We start from the raw sequence: 22,823 nt of genomic DNA on the forward strand, positions 1-22,823 counted from the left end.
GCGGTGCTGGTGGCCGCCACGCTGTGCGGGAGCGGAGCGCTCGGCGGGCGGGTCCTCAGCGGTAAGTAGCGGGAACGGGGGGAGCAGGCGGGAGTGGGAATCGACGGAGGGGAGAGGTGGGGGCAAGGCAGTCGAGAAGTAATCCCGCGGGCCAGCGCCGCTGTGCCGACGCTCCGGAGCGACTTGGCGCACGTCTAAGTGCATCTGCGGGCGCTCTCACGCAGCGTCGGAGTTGGCGAGCACCCGCCGTCCGGTGGAGGCTGTGCACAGCTCTGATTGCGGGTCTTGGGAGACGGAAAGTTCCGCTGCCAAACTTCTGCGGTAGCCGTAAGGCAGTTCTTGCCACCGCGGTGTTTTCTTGTACAGACAGTGTTTTTGTGAGCTGATTGAGTGCCTGCGTAACTCAGCTCTGTTCTGTCTGCGGGACAAGAGAGCACGGACACGTTGCAGTGTCTCTCAGAAACAGCAGTGCTTTGAAATGTTTGTGGCCGCGCGGGAATGTTTCTTCTCTTTATAACACAGGTGGGAGGAAGAAGCAAACTATTAAGAACACGACACAAGTAGTTTTGTGATGTGTGGGTGCATCCAGTGCTCTCTCAAGAGAGAAGACAGTACTTCAGAAACATGTATCCAAAGCATGAGATTAGGCTTAGTTAAAAGCTGTGGGCTCGCATTGTACGTTTCCAGCACACAGATTCATTTGCAGAGAAGCTGCAAAGTGTAATGAAGAAGCTGTTTTTAACTGGATTTGTGTCACATCCTCCAAGCTAAAGCTAGCAGGCTCCTGGAGGCATGCTGGATGCAAAACCAAATCCCTACGTCTATCTTGAAGCAAAGATTTAGACACCTTGCACTTGTTAATGAGTAGTGTGCAAATCTCTGTATCTGCAGATAAAAACCCACACTACCCATGTGTCTTAATAAACCTACTGCAGAACAGCGCAAATTATTTGTATGAGCTGTCACAGAGACTGCAATGGCAACTTGTCAAGGAAAGTTTGTTGCAGGGCTTTTGGTATCCAACATTAGGTTTCTGATTTCAGACAGTTTTCTTTGTAGCTGCTCATAGTGTACAGTCATGGACCATTCCAGTGATGTCTTGTTTGAAGCAAGCTCATGTGCACAACAGATGTACTGTATGTGTGTATGTGTTTCAGGAAAAAATAGCTAAGTAGAAGCGCTGTGATAGGAAAAGCTTGCCTGCCTAGTGTTTACCCAGAAGTATTTAATCCATCTCTGTTATAATGTAAAATTTGTAGTCATTTACAATACAGAAGAGCTCTTAGTTCAACAATTTATTTTAATACTATACTGCACTTTGTTATTGTAAGGAACAGTGAAGACGCTCATCCATGAGATTGCATTTTGCATTAGCATTCTTGGTGTAAGAGTCCACGTGTGGCTGAGGAAAGCTTATCCCTTTGTCTTCTGCCTGGATCTTCTGCACTTAAGTGACATGCACAGCAAACTGAACAGAAGCCAGCTTATAAAAGAGTGCATATAACACATGTACCGCCTATTCTAGATGTGTGTAAGACTTCAGGTTTTGGACAGAATACAGACTGCAGTATTCAAAGCATGCAGTCGGTCTCATGCCACTCTATTATTCTAGCTAATGCTTGGTTAATTTAATACAGAAGAGGATTTAAAGCCACTTACAGAAGGAACCATTTGTGTCCTATTAGATATATTAGCTAAATTTGTATTCATTAGGTAAAGAGAACCCATACTAGACAGAAACAGTTGAAGATACTCAGTGTGCCTCTATCAATGTGTTCTGCAATATGCGGGGAGGACTCATTGTTTCTCACATGAACCCCACCCTCTCCTGCCACATGCACATGGATGTACAATGATTAATATACACTTTTCAAGAAAGAAATAGTACTGCTGAATTACTGGACAGTGTGTGCTGCCTACCTCTCTTCGATCTCGCTTGTCTTTCGGACTTAAGCAGGCTTACATTTAAAATTACAAACCTTCATTCTAAGCAGACCTGTTTCTGAGAAAAATGTTAACTTATGCTTCAATCTTCATAATATGTAGGAAATGGAAATATCTCAGTTTTCCAAATATGTTAAAAAAAATAATCCCCATCACTCACATTAAAAAAGAAAAAAAAAAAGTTCCTGACCTTAACCTGAGTGCTGGTTGAAGCTTCTGGAAAGATTCCCATTAATTGTGGTAAGTTTGCAGGAGCCTGAGCAACAATTGCAAAAATTGCAGCCATTTTGCCCTCAGCATCAAGAGGGCACAGAAGGAGGAGTCTACCTTTTGAAAATGCCACTTCCTTAGCTAAAAGTTTCCTGTTTCTTTTTCAAAGTATGTGCTTTTTTTTTTTTTTCTAGGCAATTGCAAAGTTGGTTATTTGCATACAGACATTCATATTTAGGTTACTTTTGTTCTGCCATCTCTAATTTGACAGCTGTTAAGGACAAGTAGTACAAGTGGTTTGCAGTGTTAATGCAGTTAGAGAGGTGCTTTGCGAGGAGTGCTCACAGCCTCTGTGTCAGAGTATTTAGTATTGCCAAAAAATTGATGGTCAGAGAAAAGAATTAAAGCAGCTCTGGAGAAACTGCTGAGTCTGCCTTGCTACCCCATGACATCATGAGGAATGTGAAGTGATGATAATGCAGTTTGCAAAATGCAATTACTTTAAGTATCTGTTGGGCAGGAAAGATGCAAGCTAATCTTATTACTAATCATTTAACAGCCTATGTATTAATCATAGACATTATACCTTAATGGCTGCTGTTTGCTGTGCATTTGTATTTCTATGGCTTTTAACATTTTTCTCTTCACTGTGGCAATGTATCAGTAGCAGATTAAGTGATACAGTATTTTGGTATAAAAGTAACTGGCTATATGAAATCCTAAATAAAGTAAAAAAAATAATTTGTTGGATCACAAAACAGCAAGGGTGGCCACTAAACTATAGGCTTGTTTGCTTCACATCTAGGATGTAGATGTTTTAATTCTCACAGCTCATAATCACATTTGAGAAAGTCATAAGTATTATGAAGTATTTTCCTAGGTATTACATTGAATATCCATAAACTGATAAGAAATCCTTTTTCAAAAGGCAAAATTAAATTCAGGTCACTTGGCTTGGCCTACTTGTCACACCTGAGTTTTGTCTGTGAGGCTTTAAGTATTTTTTTTGAAATTTTTTGATGTCATTAGTAACATGGGCTGTTATTTTTAAGCTACATTGGTAGCCCAGAACTTGAAGTATTATTAGAAAGAACACTGCCATTCTTACCTGGAAAAGGTACATGTGCGATTGCTCTGTAATAAACATAGAATTGTGAATGCTCAGCATTTGGTTCCATAGTAGAAAAGGTTTTAATGGAAATGCATATCCATGTGGTACAGGATCGTTTTGTTGGGATAGTTTAAACATACTATTTTTGATAATTGCTATTGCTGAGACTTTGAGAACTGCAATGGAAGTTGGGTACTTAATGCCCATAGATTCCTTTATCAACTCTTTCTTTACACACCTATTTTGACCAGTGTCTTCTTGGTGATTAGTCAGTGATCTGTGATCTTAAATGGAAATGAAATGATGATTCTTTGTTACAGATGCATGCTTCTGTTAAACACTTTTTGCTCCTAAGAAGGAAGTTACATAATATGAAATGACCTCATCTAGGCCTTGGGCCTCCAAGCTCAAGAAAGATCCAGAGCTGTTGGAGAAAGTTCAGAGGAGGGCCACAAAGGTAGTCAGGCTGGAGCACCTCTGCAGTGAAGAAAGGCTGAGGGAGCTGGGCTTCTTCAGCCTATAGAAGAGGAGGTTCCAGGAACACCTCACTGGTGCTTAGAGGAAAGACAGGGAGTGTTGTGATAGGACATGGAGTAACAATTTTAAGCTAAAAGAGGGTAGATTTAGATTAGATATGAGCAATAGACCTTTACTAAGATCTTTACTAAGAGAGTGATGAGGTGCTGGAACAGCTTGAAGGGAAGTTGGTTTGAGGTAAGGAATTAGTATACTCTGCTCCCCTAGGCAGGCAGACATGAAGCTTGGGCTACTCAGACCCTACAGTTTCTGTCAGGTCTATTTCACAAAATGCTAAAAACAACTTACTAGCTGCCATGTTATGCCTGTCTTAACATGATCTAGGAAATCCTTTCTGTTTTTTTAGCCACACTGAAAACTATAGATGGAGAGACTTAATTTGCCAGTTTTCTTGCAAGATTGATTCTGTTAGTACTTCAGCCTTTTTGTTAAACTGCTGACATGTCTGAAATAAATGGAGTTTTCTTGGTGTCTTTAGGCTGAGACATACACACCTCATTGCTCTCTACAACTAACTGAAAGTAGATTGCAATGAGGAGGGTGTTAAGCTCTTTTTCGCAAATGATCTCTTTTGACAACTGGTTGAATGCCAGGAAATGGTCTCAAATTATGCCAGAGGAGGTTCTGACTGAACATTGGGAAGAATTGCTTCATGGAGAAGGTGACTGAGCATTGGCACACACTACCCAAGGAAATCCCCATCCCTGGAGCTGTTTTTATGGACATTGCACTAAGGGACATGAATTAGTGACAGGACTTGGTAGGTCAGGTTGATGGATGGACTTGATAATTCCTGAAGTTCTTCTCCAACCTAGATAATTCTGTGTAAAAATATATGATTTGTGCATTTGTGAAAGACTTCAGAAAAATAAAAATATCAAGGCAAAGCACTGCTAACAGTTTCAGCAGTGTTTTAAGTCTCGGCTAAATAATTTACATCCTGGAGCAGACTTGTAGATGTGTGGGTCTTTTTAACACCTTGAATTTCCTCTGACTCTGAACAGGCTCAAGTAGACTTCACTGACATGTGTGTCATCATTGGTTTCCTTGTGTGAATCTGTGGAAGTTAATATGATTGATCAATACTTCTCATGCATTATATTTTGACTAGCATTGCAGATTTTTTAACAAGCTTCTTATTATTATCAGTTGAGACGATTCACATTGTGTCATGTTGAAATGCAAGCCTATTGTTGAATGTACCTGTGTGGATGCTGATGCTCAGTTGGCATTGTCCTCATGCATAGTGGGGCCAAGAAGCTGGTTGCTTGCAGTGATGATATTGCTAGACTTATCAAAGACAGAAAGGGCGAAAATTAGATCTGATACCAGTCTCTTCCTTCTCAACAGAGAAAAAGAGAAGTCAAGTTGAAACTTTTAGAGGGTTCACTTGGCAACTACATTGACTTTGCACACATGATGAATCCCTGTGTGCTGTTGTACACTGGCTCCTTATACAAGCAAGTGGCTGTCTTCTATGATCAGTTCTGTGATATATGCTCATAAAGTTCACACGATCAGAAGAAAAAAGTTATTATAGGAAAAACTAAATACATCTCGAGCTTTTAATTTATGATGTGAAAGTGAATTGATGCCAAGAAGTAGGTATTTTTCACTTTAATGAGAGGGAAACTTTCAAAGCTTCAGTGATTTTACTGGGGTGGAAAAAAAAGTATTCAGGAAATAATTAAGAAATATATTTTTTTCAAAACTGACATATCATGCAAACCAGCAATTAATATTACTTGATTGTTCTATAAAAATGGATATTTATTTCCCAATAGAACACACGTTGTATTGATTCTGTCAACTGTATGTTCTTCCACATGGATAATTATGGATGGCAAAATGTTGATTAGCTTCTAATGAGATTAGATATCAAGCTACTTCTTTATGGCTCTGTTAGCAGCATGCCATTTGTGCCAGTGCTGAGAAGCTAACTATGAGAAATAACTGTTATTTTATCTGAAAGAAGTCATAAGCCTGTTACTGCTTGGGGAAGATGGCAGCCTTTCATGAGGACAAATGTTCCAGTCCTGAGTACATCAGGAACAAGCTAGTGACTGAAACACCACATCCCCAGTTTTGAAAATCCAAGCTGACTTGTCTGCTCTGGGAAATACAGATTCTTCCATCACTTTAACCAACACAGTGAAATACTAACCCATCTTTTGCGGGACAAGAAACCTTTGCTTCCATCTTTTCATGACCTAGAAATGTGCAAATTCTGAGGATAGAACTTCTGACTACTTGGGTTTAATAAATCTCCCCATAATAATCCATTCAGATCAATACTTGTGATCAGTGTTTATATATAGACACTTTAACTTCCTATTTTACTTACCAGCATCTTTCTGCAATGTGCAGGGAGCCTATTGAAAATCATTTAATTTTTTGTTTGTTTGTTTCTCTTTCAGCCAGACGGCAAAGTCCAGGTATAAGGGAGAATGGCAGTTACAAGTAATGATCTTTAATCATCAAATGAGCACTGGACAATGTCACCTTACAAACAGAGTTGTCCCCTTTCTGGTTGCTCGGTTTTGTAAAAGTGTAGGTGTTACGGATCTGAGAGCTTTCGTTATTCAGAAATAACCCAGAAAAATCCCTGTCTCCCAAAGCACTTGGCAACTCAACAGCATAAATAGTAAAGGCCGGCATATAGTTGAAAACTCCACTTCTCATGGCAAAATAAGAAAATAAAGAATTCCTGGACTGGACTGGGACAAATGTGTCTTATGTTACTTTGTATTCTGTTCAGGTGCACTAAATCTCAGTATGAACAAACAGTATGATACAGTACTGTTTACTTGCAACTTCCATCTTCCCCATTTTCTTTCTGTGCAGGAGTTGCATTAATTTTAGAGATTGGTGTTTGGCAGGTGTCTGAGTGCCTCTGTCATCACCTTTTCTGATCCATGTGATATAGGATAGTTAGTAGCCAAAGATAGATTACTCGATCTACATTTGAGAGAGAACAGAAAGCACATATAAAAAGAGGCAAATTCTATTCTCTGCCTCTACTGGTTTTATATGCTAATACCTGAGAATTTATCACTTACTATGAAAAATATTGTAAAAAATTCTGGCTCGTAGACACGCCTCCAAAGTCAGTGTGCTCACATAAGCTCTGGACCAAAATCTGTTTTCATAACACAAGCAGGAAAGTATTATTAAAGTAGTAGAATATTTTAATTAATTTACAGAGACTTCTGCTGTTATTTTTTAATCTCTTTAAGTCTCCATGTCTTTATTACTTTACTTTCAGAGGCCTCTGTTAGCCTCATTCTGGTCTTTGGGACTTTGGTTAGTGTTGAAAGTACCACGTGTGTTTGCACCGAATGTTCCTCTGTGTTTTCCACTGAATTCGTTATCTTATAAGTCACCATATAAAAACATAATGGACTTTCTACAGCAAGCTTTGTGCATCCATTTGTTCTCTTTACAGATGCTGTACACATTCAGCTACTGTTACCACAAATCTAGATAAGTGCTAATTGTAGCTGAAGTGAGCCTTGGGTTGTACCTTAGTCAAAAATGTTCAAGAGGGAGATGGGATTTACAAGTAGGGAGCTTGTCTTTTATCTGGGATTTCCAAAACTTCAAGCTGAGTCATGTTCATGACACAGGATAAACCCTGTGCCCCTCGTGGCCCATAGGGATGTGGTTGGCACTTACGGAGATGGGTCTTTGAGATGGATACTATCAGTAACCTTTGTTCTCAGTGACATTGCTATAAATTCTATCATGATAAACCTAAAGGAACCTATTTTTTCTTTTAAATGAGGAGCCACTATTAAAACATAACAAAGATATTCCTGAGTGAAGTACCTAGTATTTGTTTGCTTCTGCTTTTCTTTAGGGAAATCTCCTTTCTTGCTAAATTATCTGCAGAAATGTTTTAACTACGTATCAATATTTGAACTAAAAGCTAGATTTATTTCAATGTTGTTATGGAAGTATTTTATTAGGGAGCTACTGTGACACCTAAGTATGAAAAAATAACATGATAGTGCTTAGTGTTTCTTAGCATAGATATTGTGTCCTTGCTTTCTTCAGCTGCAGGAATGGTGAGACTAAGTGAAAGAAAGGGATTTTTAAATCAACTTGCAGTAGGCAAATAGAATTGCTAAGGCTGAGAGGGCTGAGGGACCAGGGGCAGAGCTATGCTTTATGGCTGGTGTGTGCAGGACAAGGAGAAAATTATAAACTTCTCCAGGTTTGTTCCCTGATGAGAACGTCTGGGGAGACCTAAACTTGTTCTGCAGTGCAATAGTGGGAGAGCAGTTTTTCTTTCTGTTAGTTCAGTGCAGCACTCTACCCTCAACAGACTTTCTGGTGCTCTGGTGATGATGAAAAGGTAATGTGAGTGTTAATGGCAACAATTCAAGTGCCTGTCTATATGCCTACTTCTGAGCAAGGTCTGAGGGCAGCTGCTTGGGTGAGGGGAGGTTAGGTAAGAGTTAAGGAGCCAACTGACTCCATGAAAAGAAGGATATAAGTATCTATAAGTATCTATAGGTAGTCAGATAGGGTTGGTTGAAATACCAATTTGAGCATTTGTAAAGGATAACAGTGAGAATAAATTATTTAATTTTGTTTACTGCATTGGTTAGATCTTTAGTCTCATGCTCAAGGGAAGACTAAATACATTCACATCTTTTTTTCTTTCTGGATGTGCTGTGATGAAACATTGCTTTCCTTCAAGGTTTTTTCAGCTAAAGCAGCCTAGGGTAGACTTTATGGAAAGGTTGCAAAGACCATACTTACCTGTGTTTATTCATGTTGAGCAGTATCCAAGCCTGATTAATTCTAACTCACAAAACTAGTTTCTATTCAGTTGCGATAGGAAAATTGGAATTAAATTTATAAAGTTGAAATAGCCAATGTTGTTTGAGAACTAACAGTAGGGTGTTGACAGCTATAATGATGTTTGATAAAGATGTTTGAAAAATGCTATAGTTAATGTTTCCATACTTATCTGCTTTACAGTGTGGTCCATTCTCTCATTTTCACTAGTGAATTATTTTTGCTTTGTAGTTCATAAATTAGTAGGGAGACAAAGCTGTAAAAAATGTTGCTTTAATGCTTGACATCTCAGCATGCTTTTAAAAGAACACTAAAATGTCAGCTGATTTGCCAGCTATTAACGTACAACTGCAGATTTCCATTAACACATTGAACTAGATCTGCAACAGCAGATAAAAGTCCCCTTTGAAAGAAGAAAGAAAAAATTCAGAGAGGGTCATTGCCTAAACACAGGAAGTAAATTAACTGGAACAAAAGAAAATTCAGAGCTTCTTTCAGAAAGCTTACTACACTGCATCACATGCTTCATTCTTAAAGGATAAGTCTTACACCCAAATATTTCTTGGTTGCTTGCTGTTTTCTCTATTTTTGTTTTGACACGTATTCTTGCACAAATGATCAGCCTATAGGGAAGGAACCATTTCTTTTGTGTAGAGAGTAACAAATGTGAAGAGGCACTGGGACAGGGCAGTGGTCGTAGCACTGGGCCTGCTGGAGTTCAAGAAGCGTTTGAACTCTATTGACAGACATGGGGTTGATTTTTAGGTGGTCCTGTGTGGAGCCAGGAGTTTGACTTGATGATCCTTCAAGGTTTTAGTTCACTAAAGATTTCAGATAAACACTTGTGTACAGATTGGTCCTTTGTTTCTGTATTCTGGACCTCCCAAGAGAGCACCTTACTCAGAGTACTTAACGGAGTTACTGGGCTGCACAAAGCAGGTACATACCAAATGCTACAGTAGCACCGATTGCACAATTCTGCTGCCACTGTGCATCACAAATACCTGTCCTTTTCCTCACTGCGTGCAGCCTTATGTGTTTTACTCAGCTTGGTGGGCGCAATGGAGATGTTCACACTAGTCCAGAATTGAAGTTACATGAGTATACAGTGCAGCTTATAGCTTATGGACACAGGCTTTATAGCAGCTCAGAAACATCACATACCATTTGGTAACTTGAGTCTCCTTGCAGCATCTGACTGATAATGACACATTTAACTGGAAGATAAGAAGCTTGGTCAGTTGGCCAGCAAAGACCCATTTCTCCTGTTGGAAAGGTCCTTCAATTCAGGTAACAGAAGAACAGAAGGGAATGTGCATCAGAATGGAACATGAGAGAGCATTTCAGGCACATGAGAAACATAAGGAACAGGGAGGCTGGAAGTGTGATGCTATGAAGGGAAAGGTGGTTACTTTCCGAGGAAAGGGAGCTGCAGCAGAGGCATTGACATCTGAAGTGACCAAACTAGTCATGCTGGTGGTTTGAACATTTCTACTTGAGTGAAACCATGATAGAGATATTTTGTTACCTGAATTTGCTCATAACTTACTACTTATTATCAAAGAGAAATATATGCACAGAAAGAGAGGAATTGTAAAAGATTTTTTTCTGAAAGCTGTCTGGGAAGTAAAAAGAAGAAGACAATGGACCAAGCAATCTCCATAAATCTGCTTCTACTTCATGAATTCAAGCTTTGAATTCAATCTTTAGTTACAGGGAGAGTCCAATCTCCATATAAATGATTATTACTGTCTTACATAATTCAGTGCTAGCCTTTGGATGTTTGCACTCCTATGTACATATGTGTACTCTGGCAGTAAGCCGTAGTCACTCATTCACAGTGATGAGAGTCAGAATTCTCCTTTACTGTGCACTCCATCTTGTCAATGAGACAAAGGTTCTGAGGAAAACAAGAAGGTTTGTGATCACATCAGCAAAATTTGAATTATATTATATATGAAAGAGATGAGCTGTTATTTCATATGCAGCTTTCAATCTTGCATTTCATACTTCTGTACATTCAGACATTGCTTTGTTATTTGGATAATAGGTGTTTGTTTTTTTTTTTCCCAAAGAAGTGCTATAAAGAAATCCCTTATTTTACATGCATCTCTAATGAAGTGTCTTCCCCTTGATTCTTCAGCAGCCTTGCCCAGCTAGACTTTAGCTCTTTGTAGATTCACTGATATCAAGGCTCTTCACTTATTTGAATGAAGCAAAATGTCAGTGAAGAAATAAAGACAAACTGTAGAGTTGTCAGGACATTATCAGAGAAAGTCCAAGAAGGTAGAGTCTTACTGGTCGCTGAACCTGATTGATGGCTTGTTTGCTCTTACATTAGATTTTTCTTGTTCCTGCATTTGATAAACAGACGTCAGAAGTCTGTCTGCTAAGCCTAAGTAAAAGGCTTTTTTTAGTGAGGATGTTTGCTCAAGATGAACTGTAATAGACTGTCATAAAGAAAAAGGTTTCAGATTTTTTGAGGAAGATTCACAAGAATCACAGGAAACACTGAAAAATTAAATGTAGTATACTCCTACTGCACTTTGAGAATAAAAACAGATTCCAAAAATAGAAGTTACTTTCAGATTTAGCTAAAAGTCATGAGGTGATCACGTCTTTATGTTCACTTTTTGAACCCTTCCTCTGTCCGCCAAATAAACTCACTGGAGTTCAGTAGCATCTGCTTAGTGAGTCTGTTCATTCCATATTTTGTATATGTTGAATAAGCTCTAGAGAATCCCTCTTGTTGAAGATAATTGTTTTTCCTTTTCAGGAACAGGGTGTCTTTCTCTGCCAAAGAACTGGAACGAAAAAACCATTATTTTGTCATTGCTTTTTGATATTTTTCCACACTTCTAACTACGAAAAGAAGGGAAACCTTCTGTGAATGCAGTAGATCCAGTGCTTTTTGAAGGCATCATAGGCATTATTCAGTATCTTGATAGCATTGAGGTATCTGCTATTGTCTGGAACTTCTCTTGCTATGTTAAGGGACATTAGGGTCATGGCTGCCGTCTCCAGCACCTCTGATTCATGGACTTCTGCCTGACTTGCTGGACTTGTAAAGTCCAGCCTGGTGCTTGGGATCTCTGTCTGGACTTGGAGGACATGGCTGCCATTTTCCTACTTGCAGATTCATTCAGTCTGTAGCAAAACTGAGCATATGTCCCAGAGGCACGCAGACAAGGCTGACCACACAGACGGCTGCAGAGAAGGTGCTGCCTTCAACAGCATCCGCTTGTGGGACTGACACATGCATGCATGCTTGTGCTTTCCTTGAGTACTGGCAGGGCCCTACTGTCCACCCAGATCCCAGACTCCTTACCTATTTCACGAGTCACCTACTCACAGGCTGAGCTTGAAGCTTGCTGCACACGTGCAGCGCTCCCACACTCATCTCTCTTGCATACTGCATTTACTAATCTCCCTGAGCTCCCTACCTGCTTGATACCCTAGCCAAGACCTGAGGCCTCAGTAGTCATTGGTTCTCCAACTTCTCCAGCAAACTTCTTCAAGTTTGCTGGTAAATATGAGGGTTACTCTGCAAGTAATGCCTGCCTCATGTTGGCCTGTAACTTCAGAGGTGTACATTGTTGGTTTGTCAGTAGAGGTTGTACAGTCCATTCAGTTTTGTTGCTGTGTGACACATGGCAGCAGAGGAGCAGTCTGACAAAATGGCATCTGATGTGGAAGCATGTGTGGAGCAAAGTTGTGGAACTGAATTCCTCCATGTGGAAAAAATTGCACCTATTGACGTTAATTGATTCTGCACATTTCTGAACTGTGGATGTGATCACAGTGAGGCAATGGGTGCTGAGTTTCAGCAGTGACGACAGAGATAAGCAGAGATACCTGCTTCAATGCATTGGAAACAATGGTGGCAACATTGGAATATCGTAAAGTATGTACCTGGTGAGTTCCACAGATGCTCACACAGGAAAATAAAGAACACTATATGCAAGTTTGTCGAGACCTATTAAACCAATATGAGGCTCAAGGCTGAAGGTCCTGAATTGCATCATTACTGGAAACGAGATGTGGTGTAACTGCTGTGAGCAAGTCAAAATGTTAGTGCATGAAATGAGGAAATATGAAGAAAACGTTTTGAGACACAGCCCTCAGTGGGTAAAGTGATGTGCACTGCCTTTTGGGATAGGAAAGGGATGATTTTGATGGATTTCCTGGAACCTGGACAAACCATCACTTGTGACTGCTATGTTGCAATGCTGACTAAGTGGAAGGCTCAAACTTGCAGACTCAGCCCAAAGGAGAAGGCAACCTTTTTCTTACAGCACAATAACACGACGCCCCATACCAGTTTGAGGACTGTGGAGTACATTTCCAGACTTAGCTGGATTGTCCTACCGCACCCACCATATAATCCAGATCTGACGCCTTCTGACTTCCATCTGTTTGGGCCAATGAAAGAGGGACTGCATAGGCAACATTTTCCTAGCAATGACACCATTATAGCAGCTGTGAAACAGTGGGTCACCTCTGCTGGTGCAGATTTTTACAAGCGTGACAAGCAATCTCCATCATTGGTGAAAATGCATAGTTGATGGTGGTGGCTATGTTGACAAATAGTGTTTTATAGCTGAGAATTTGCTGTATCAAATAGTGTCATTGTGCTCTTTGTATCTATTTGTTTCCATAGAAGCTACAATAGGAGGCATTACTTTTGGAGCAACTTACACATACATTTCATGCACACTGAGTTAAGTTACACTCAGCCCCTTAGTAGCTGGCACCTGGGCTGGGATCTACTGCCCAGCTCCAGCCACTGACGTGGAGCCTGCCCTTGTCTCATGCTGGTGCCTCCCCAGAACTGATTTTTAGGACTGGCACCACTCCTGCTGCTGGCGGTAAGAGAGGCCTGGCTGAGGTGGAAACCCTGCCTGCTTTAGGAGCTGGTGCTAAGAGCATCCCTATACTTGGAGTGAAATGTGATAATAAACAGATAAATAGTTAAGAAAAAAATTAATAATGACAGGACTGCAGTGTCTACCTGCAGGGCTCAGTCAGTCAAGAGTACTGACCAGGCCCAATTTTACGTGACTGTTTTTTATCCCTTTCCATCTTTTCCTCCCCATTCCTCCCTGTTTATTAACCCTGAACCGCCCATCATCAGTGTACACAGTTCCGCAAACCCCCAACACCCTGAGCCCCCAGGTTTGCATCCTTATGAGTTGCAAAGCCCTGTTTGCATGCATTTTCTTGATTGCCAGTTGGTGTCAGACAAATGTTTATCTCCTAGTTTTCTACATGACATTAGACTTGTCAGACTTGAGCCTATATGTTTATTGCTTCCTCTTGTTTTTACTAACTCTTTTTAAACTGAAGAAGTCATTTACTTCTTTGACATTGACCCTTTAAGGAGCATTCTCCTTCTGTGCACAGACTTAGGGGTTGCATTTGGATATGACAGAGAGTAGCAGAGAGTAACTATGAGGTCCTTGTGAAAGCAGCTTCTCAAGGTCAGATAGCAGAACCAAGAACGTGTTAGCTTCTTCCTGCTTCTAACACTGAGAAGTTTTGTTTCTTTACTGGTCAAATAGCTTTCCTTAGCAATGAGAAGTGGAGTTGGCCCATTAATTACAAAAATACCCTCCAAATTCTAGCTTTAAAAAAGCTTTCTCTTTAAAAGCAGAGAAACATTTCTTGAAGTCAGTGGGAATCTTCAGTGTCTCAGAAGGCTTAATGAGCGTGGGAAGAAAGCATAGATTCCAGTGAACTGTACAATATGAGCCATGTTAAATTCAAGCTAAGGTTTTCAGCAATGCCACTGTTTTACTGTGAGTCCTTTCAGGAGGGGGCACAATAAGTGCCTACTCACCTATATCCCTGTATTCATGATATGCTGTATTATTTTATTTATTTTTTCCTTTTTCACATTTGTCATGTGTCTACCTTTTTTCAGGTCAAAAGGTGTGCTATGGTGGCTTCAAGCGTTCCTGCTACAAGATAGCTTATTTCCAGGACTTGTCTAGACGCGTGGGCTTTCAGGAGGCCCGCCAAGCTTGTGAAATGGATGGCGGGGCTTTACTGAGCTTGGAAAGTGAAGCTGAGCAGCAACTAATAGAAAACATGTTACAGAACCTTACTAAGTCAGGCTCTGGGATTTCTGATGGTGATTTCTGGATTGGGTTGTGGAGAAGCGGTGATGGACTGGCCACCTCCAGTGCTTGCCCTGACCTCTACCATTGGGCTGATGGAAGTATTTCACCCTTCAGGTAAGTCTCTAAAGCTGCTTATTGAGCAGGTATAATGGAAATAAATGAAGAGAGAAGTGTCTGGTAAAAAAAATATCATAGAATCGTAAAATCACAGAACGGGTTGGGTTGGAAGGGACCCACTTGCTGCCCTTTGAAGTTAATAGAATAACTCCTTAACTTCTCCAGCCAAAGGAGAGCTGGCAGCCAGGGTTTTGAATTTTAATCTGTGAAGGGATGGCATAGGGGATGGCAGCCTACAATTTTCTTTGCTTCCATTTCAAATAAATTCTGCAAGATTGGCCACCACAAGTCAGGCAGCTAGCCAGCAAGTAAATTAATGCAGGTTGCTTAATGCAAACTGTTCTGTTTCTACTCTGTCTTTTGAAAAAGCTTTAATTTTGTGATTAAGCATAAGGCCAGAAAAACAGCAGCTCACAGGCCTCAGGACAAAGCGGGTCTGTAAACCGCCAAATAGGAATGAAAACAGGTAAAAGAGCAGTGTTATTTCTAACAGAATGTTATTGAGATGGTTTTGATCAGAACTTCAAGATCCAGAAATTTGCAGTCCAGTTTCTAAATGCCTTTTATAGAGGTGCTGTGGGAAATGCTGGTAATCGTTGAAGAAGAAGTCACATTTTTTTATTGATATTAACTGTTCTCCTTGATACTCTGATTAATTTTATTGTCAAAATTTGTAAGTTTTTATTTATTTACTGCTAGAAATTGGTATACAGATGAGCCTTCCTGTGGAAGTGAAGCCTGTGTTGTCATGTATCATCAGCCAACAGCAAACCCTGGTCTGGGAGGGCCATATCTTTATCAATGGAATGATGATAGATGCAACATGAAGCACAATTTTATCTGCAAGTATGGCCCAGGTAGGTGAAACTAAAGTCATCTCTCACAGATGGGATGCTTCCTTAGAAAATCAATTGCCTCTTGTTTTGAGAAAGAAGCTGCAAATGTCTTCTGGCCACACTATTACACTTGCCAATGTTACTGATTCCTTTGGAGAGTGAGTGACAGACCTGACATTAATTGGAGTTGCAATTTATCAAAGCTAGTAGTATTGTAAGTGAAACTATCTGTGTTCAAGAAGAATGCTTTTTCAAGGTTAGCTTCACTATCTTTCCTTCTCAGGATTACTGATTTGTATTTACTTTAATCTTGTATTTACTAGTTTATTCTTCAAAAAATTATTCTAAATGGCCATTTTCTCCTTCCCCTATTTGTTCTCATGTAGGATGGCCAAACCATCTCTTGATCGTACCACAAAAATTTAAGCCGTTTTTGCAGTTTCATACCTCTGAAATTCTGTATCAACTTATATATGATAATTATTTCTAACAGTATTGTCTTAATGAAAGAAAGAACAGTAGGAAAAAAATCTTCATCTGCAGATGGTGGCAGAAAAAACAAGTCATGCTATGTACTTCAGGCATGATATAGGTTCAGCAGAGGGAATGTAAACTATGAACTAGAACACTATGCAGTCAGTAAAAAGACATGAGAAGTAAACTTTGAAGTTAAACCTGTAACGGCTTTTGCTTTTGATGGTTCCTACAGAAAATCAAGCCATGTTTTTCAGCAGGATCATGCACATATCTTCAAATAATGTATAGTGTTTTTGCTTTTCAAAAACTAAGCTGCAAGTCAGAATTAATATAAAATCCTCCTTTTAGCAGCTATTTAACCTACCAATTCTGCATAATTTCCTACCTGCTTTTTCTGTATTCATGATCTAGTAATGATCACAGTCATTGATCCAGGCTATTTTCTTCCACCAGCTTTCGTGGATAGATAGTTCTCTCACTGGCTATTGCCATAATGACATTATTAATGGCAATTAATATTGTAAGCAGATATTAAATACTTGGAAGGCTAGATATATCCACATATTTCACCCTCCAAAATCTGTTACTGCTTCTAAAATTAGTAATGACTATTGCTGTCTTATGGCGATCAGTGATCATCTCAGTCACATGAGCCATTCAAGGAATTGTGTCATATAAAGCCTTACCACTTTCACAGATGATCACAACTGATTTGAAATAAGAGAATAAAACATGTTTTGTTATTAAAATAAAAATATTTTTGTGTCAGAAAATGCAGGTTGGATTAAAATAGTGCAGTTTTGAGTATATTTCATGACTTTAAAAACTCAGAAATGTAAATGAAATCATCATTCCACAATAGCAAACTACTTACAATTCTAACTATGGTGTGATAAAGATTTATTAATTTCTATTGCTTTCGCCATTAAAAAAAAAAAGTTGGTTGTTTTTGGTTGGCAGAAAGCAAAATGATAAAAGTAACAATGAAAATGAAGTTATATTTCTTTCACCATATAGAAATAGGTTACTCTTGTATAATAAGGAACATTATATCAATAAGGCAAGCAATGTATACATAATTACTAAGATTGGCATTGTTATGTAGCTAAATACAGTACTGCAAAATTGTAGCTATTTACCTTCCAAGCGGCTGCAATTGTGCTTGCTAGCAAAACAGACTATTCTCCAGAAATGTATTTTTGTATCACATGGAGGAAAAGAATAGATGTATAAATGCATATAAATGGGTATATAACATTTCTTTCATTACCTAAAGGAAATACCATGGTATAAGAAAACTACATGTGCTACCTAAAACCCATACGTAAGACTTATGAAAAACCTTTATTTCCTCTCCAAATAACTCTAATAACTTCAACTTCAGCTATTTATAGTACAAAACACAGCCAATTTACTAGTAGTATTACAAGGGCACACAAATATTGAATTTCATTTCGTTATCTGAATGTATTGTTTTTCACAACATTCTCGTCTGTTTTGAATATATGGTGTAGGCCAAAATGGAAATGTTGTAAGTGGCCATGACAAAGTTGTACCTAATTTTACCAGCAGTAGGTTCAGGGCAGTCATTCATTAGGCATTCACGCTCAAGTCATACATTCATTTTTTAAACATATGCTGTTGCAATGTTTGGTTTGCTTTTAAATCATATTGATCATTCGGCGATCTTAAATTTCATTATAGGTTGATAATAGCAACTGCATTTTTTCCCATCCATCTCTTGTATGTTTGATTATGCTATCACATTAAAAACTCATCTCTTTGTCTACTGTCTAGAGTGAGCAATTCAATTTTTAGTGGTATTTTGATACCACTCTTTCTTTACCTATGGCCAAACATAACCTTTTGTTCTAGAAGGTGTTTATGCCCCTTTGATTTCTCTCAGCATTTTGTGATAAGAGGACACTTGAAACTGCAGGCTAGTAGCACTATTATTTTGACACAACATTAATTATTTTATTCCATCAATCATGCAGATTGCACTCCTATGCTTATCCTTTCAATATGAGATTATTATTTCTGTAATCTTCATAAAATTTTAGCTGTAATGGTCACCATAAGTAAACTTGCAAACCTCCGCAGTGCAGCTCAAAGCCATGAATTTCTCCTCTGGTTTCTTACACATTACAAGGAATGTGATACTATCATTTGTCTTTTGGTAATTTCACTTCCCTATGTGTAACATTAGAATTCACTATCCATTACTGGTTTTTTAAGTCTGATATTCTTTAATTATTTTTTAAAAAATGAACAGATTTAAGTATTAATCAAGAACATTTCCTCTCTTATATTCTCTTAGTATCATCTATGTAAGTGAAACTTTGGATATGTTAAGAGTCTTATTCAGCACAAGTATTAAAAGACTCAGTAATTTTGCAATAATTTAGCAGATGCCATTAAGAATTGGAACTGGAATGAACTGTAGCCCTTTTCTCAGGAGAGGAAAATGTATGAAGTAGAAGTAAATTGACTCTAGTTTGCAAATAATCATTGGTAAGACTGCTGAAAAATTAAGCAACTATTGTTTTGGAGGATAAATCTATTTCTGTGATGCTGCATGCAAAATAATGAAAGTATCTGTTTTATTACACACATTCTTTCTTCAACGATTGATTTCAAATATTGATTTAACAGACAATGTCTTAGAAAAAGAATTAGGAGACAGAGCAGAGCCAGATTACGGTAAGAAATTTTGAAACATTTAATTGAATTGCAATAATAAATGTGTAATGATAAGGATAACTTACAGGAACCTGCAAAATTACTTAAGTTTATCAGGTATAGGCTAGTACTGGAACATATGAAAAATATATCTTGGAGACTAATAGTGAATGTGGCTATCATTCATTATAGGTCATAATTCCTGTTCCAGATGAAATCCCAATTTTGCAACGAAATCCTATTTACAGATTTACTTCTATCAGTTTAATCCTGAAAAAGTTCATTTTTCTAATATAAATTAAAATGTAATTATGGTTAAATTTTTAAACAGTGTAGCAGGTCTATTTTGTGCATGTTGATTTCCTAAGAGGTCTGATATTCTTTTTAGGAATTTTTCCAACGGTGCCAGCAGGAAATCCATATGACACAAACAAACCAGAAGATCAGTATCATGTTATAGCTACCGAAACAGGTAATAAGAATGTAATGGTATACTAAAAACATTAACAGTGGACTCATTTAAATTATTAATGATTTCCATATTGTTAGTGAGAAGGAGCAATCTATTGTCTTAGGAGATACCCTAAAGAATACTTTGAATAACAGCTCAAGAGTTCTACTTTGTCCTGTCTGTAGCTCTGGAAATAAAATATTTCCACGTATCCCCAAATTTTGATCCAAACCTGCAGTTCAGTAGCCCTTAAAATCTGCAGTGAAGCTGCGACACCAGTGATCTCTATCAAGATACAAGATTTCACCAATGTTCATCCAGCTGTGGAGCATCTCCTAGAGCTGTGATAGCTTTGGTTCTTTGTCTCCTATTCTCTTCTCCTACAAGTATCACATGGTACATATCTTTTATACCTGATACCCAGGGATCACAAAGAAGGCACTAAGGAATATTTCCTAACAGATAGGGCACAGAGTTCTCACTTATCTGTAGAATAAGCCCTGTGTCATGCATCTCTCAAGAACCTCATGTTTTAAGGAATGCTAAATGCTGAGTGAGAGCTTGCTGTAATGCTCTTGGATGCTCACTTAGCAAATCATGTCTTGAACAGAGTCCTGCTGTTCTTGAAGGGTTGTAGCATGGCCTTAATTCAAGGAACTGCACATCTCCAGGGAGCAACTCAGGTTCTTACACGACACAGCACGGTATTATGGAAAGTTGGCACTCCCTTTCTGTACTTACTGGCTGGATTTGAGCCAGTTTCCTAACTGACTGTTTGCATCTCCAGGGGAATGGACATGTTGATGAACTCTATTTTGAAAATGATACTAGTATTTTCTACAAACTGTACAAAGACTAATACAAATAAAGAAACCTAACCTGAACATTCACATTTATTCTTGCATGTACAAATATTTTCAAAAGAGCACAATGGATAAGAAAGTCTCCACAGTATGTACCGTAGGTGTATACTGTTATAAAACATTGGTATATAGTTTCTAAGAAACATACACTTCCTGGAAGCTGTAAGCCCTATGTTCTATTCTAGGCAGATAACAGAGTCACAGCTTGTAGCATTTCCCACTCCTTTTGCTCAGGGATCTGTAGGGAAGCACTTTTAGCTTTTATCTGTCTTCATATTAGCTGAGGACATTTTATGTATGTCTTTCAAGGGGAACGGGAAGAAAGAGCAGGGGTTGTTTCTTTAGTAGTCCTGTGCAGTTGGAATCCAATATATAAGAGTAACTAACTCAAAAAGTTATATATATTGTAGAAATAATAGACTAGAAATCTTTTAAATACTTGAATTTTCAATCACAAGATTGGAAATCTTGCACTGACACACAATGGAAATGTCAAAATTTAAAACTTGAAGGTATGTTTTACATTTCACTGGGGAAACTATTTTATTACTGATTTTATTGAGTCATCTTTTACTAGCTTTTCCTATAGAAGGAATGCATAAATATTCTTCTGTGTAAGATAATGTATTTTGATAGTTTATTCCAGACTTTTACTCACATGGTCAAGAGTATTTCAACAAGAGAGGCATTAATGAGAACTTTTTGTCTTGTAGGTATAATTCCAAATCTAATTTATGTCGTAATACCAACTATACCATTACTACTGTTAATTCTGGTGGCTTTTGGGACTTGCTGTTTCCAGATGCTTCATAAAAGGTAAAATACACTAATTGAAACTGGTCTGACAATGCAGAATTCATGTTTCCATTGGCAAGCTATTCATACTGAAGGACTGCTTACATCTACCTCCAAGTATGCAAATAAGCATCTTATCATCTATTAAAATCCAAGTAGTTTACAGCTGCTAGAGCTGAACATTCACCTTCAGACTTTTCCAGAATAAGCTGAAATAATTCCAGGTCTCTCTAAGTATATTGCCCCTATGACTTCACTTGTTTGGAAGAAGATATCTTTGCTGACCATTTGATCTGCTGAGTCCCTGTCAGCAGTTTTACTTCATATTTTCCATCATGATTTACCTCCTATGTAGCTTCTGAGCTTTAAGTAGTAACAGTGGGATCCTCACTGATACAGGGCAGACTCGAGGAGTCACCTTGCTTTCTGAGCAAAATGGTAGTTTGTTCTGAGAGGGACAAGGAGCTGCTTCAGTGCACATCCCATAAGATCAAGATGAAACACTGGTGCAGGCAGATTGAAAACAAACAAACAAAAAGCTTGTTTTGAGCCACATGCCAGTGCAACTTCTTTGTACATCATTGATCTGTCAAAGAAGATAAAATGAAGGGGAATGCATTGATAGAGATAGTGTCAAACAGCTGTCTTATTATGTAAATAGGAAATATTTCAGCCAATGGAAAAGGATATGTTTTGAATCACACTTTAAATACTTTTCGACATTTCTTCTTTCTCAAAATATGGTATGCCAAGATATGAAAATATGCGAGTAATTTTTTTCTCAGCTAATCTTTCTGGAACTTTCAAGGACTTTTTTCATTCTGCATTATTTTCACAGAGTGTTCTCAAGTTAATGTACTCTAGAAAAATTTAAACTGAAGTATTTCAGACAGGACAAGGGGAAATGGTTTTAAACTGGAAGAGGGTAGATTTGGAGAGGGTAGATAGACTAGATATCAGGAAGAAATTTTTTACTGTGAAGGTGGTAAGACACGGAAACAAGTTGCCCAGAGAGGTTGTGAATGCTCCCTCCCTGGAAGCATTCAAGGCCAGGCTGAATGGGGCTTTTAGCAACCTTGTCTAGAGGAAGATGTCCTTGCCTATAGCAGGGGGGTTGAAACTACATGATCTTAAGGGTCCCTTTCAACCCAAACCATTCTATGATTCTACTTTTTAATGGATAAAAATTATTTTGGTAAAATAACAGGAAGAGCAATGAACAGATTCACAGGCTCTGTTATCTCTCTTGAAGTGCAGCAACATGGATAAATTTGACATCACAGTTGTAAGAAATTAGAAATTAGAAATCTATTTATTTATTTATTTATTTCTACTTCTCATTTAGTACATTCCTACAAATACATTATTTCAAGTGAGAAAACACTCCAAATGTAAAAGTCTGTTTGAATCTGTATTCACGTACACCAATGATCACAGTGATCCTTAATAATATATCTTCTCAAGAGAAATGAACATATAGAAAAAGTACTACAAGCTCTGCAATATAAAATAGATTATTACTAAAAATAAAATAGATAGCAACTCAAAGGAAAAAGTGTAAAAAAAGTGAAAAAAAAGAACTTTATGCACAACAGTAGGAATTTCATGGACAATTTAAATCTGGAACATGTTACAGTGGACCTAAATTGCTTGCTAAGTGTAATGATAAGCATCTTCACATCTTTTCCAGCAGCAATTTCTCCCTTTAAGATTAAAAAAAAAGAAAAGAGGGGCTGTAAAAGCTGAAGCTCTCAAATAATCCTAAGAGGACAATGAGAGATTTGTGGCCCACTGAAATCAATAGATTGTAGTGTTGACTTCAGTGGGCTTTAATCAGGCCTTTGATGATATAGAAGTTCATCCAGAAGTAAT

The 22,823-nt window shown here is 38.4% G+C and overlaps 1 protein-coding gene across 1 annotated transcript in view; it reads left to right on the forward strand.

Annotated features, from left to right (window-relative positions):
* CHODL (chondrolectin) overlaps window positions 1–22,823 on the forward strand; it is a gene marked incomplete at its 5' end in the record, with an annotated part of 29,686 nt that continues 6,863 nt past the window's right edge. The window contains 6 exons of the mRNA XM_010722350.2: window positions 1–61; window positions 14,532–14,844; window positions 15,547–15,704; window positions 18,816–18,863; window positions 19,231–19,314; window positions 20,870–20,972. Of these exons, the coding sequence (XP_010720652.1) occupies window positions 1–61; window positions 14,532–14,844; window positions 15,547–15,704; window positions 18,816–18,863; window positions 19,231–19,314; window positions 20,870–20,972 (767 nt within the window). The remainder of the gene's footprint in view (window positions 62–14,531; window positions 14,845–15,546; window positions 15,705–18,815; window positions 18,864–19,230; window positions 19,315–20,869; window positions 20,973–22,823) is intronic.

Source organism: Meleagris gallopavo, chromosome 1 (assembly GCF_000146605.3).
Source record: "Meleagris gallopavo isolate NT-WF06-2002-E0010 breed Aviagen turkey brand Nicholas breeding stock chromosome 1, Turkey_5.1, whole genome shotgun sequence".
Taxonomy (NCBI): domain Eukaryota; kingdom Metazoa; phylum Chordata; class Aves; order Galliformes; family Phasianidae; genus Meleagris; species Meleagris gallopavo.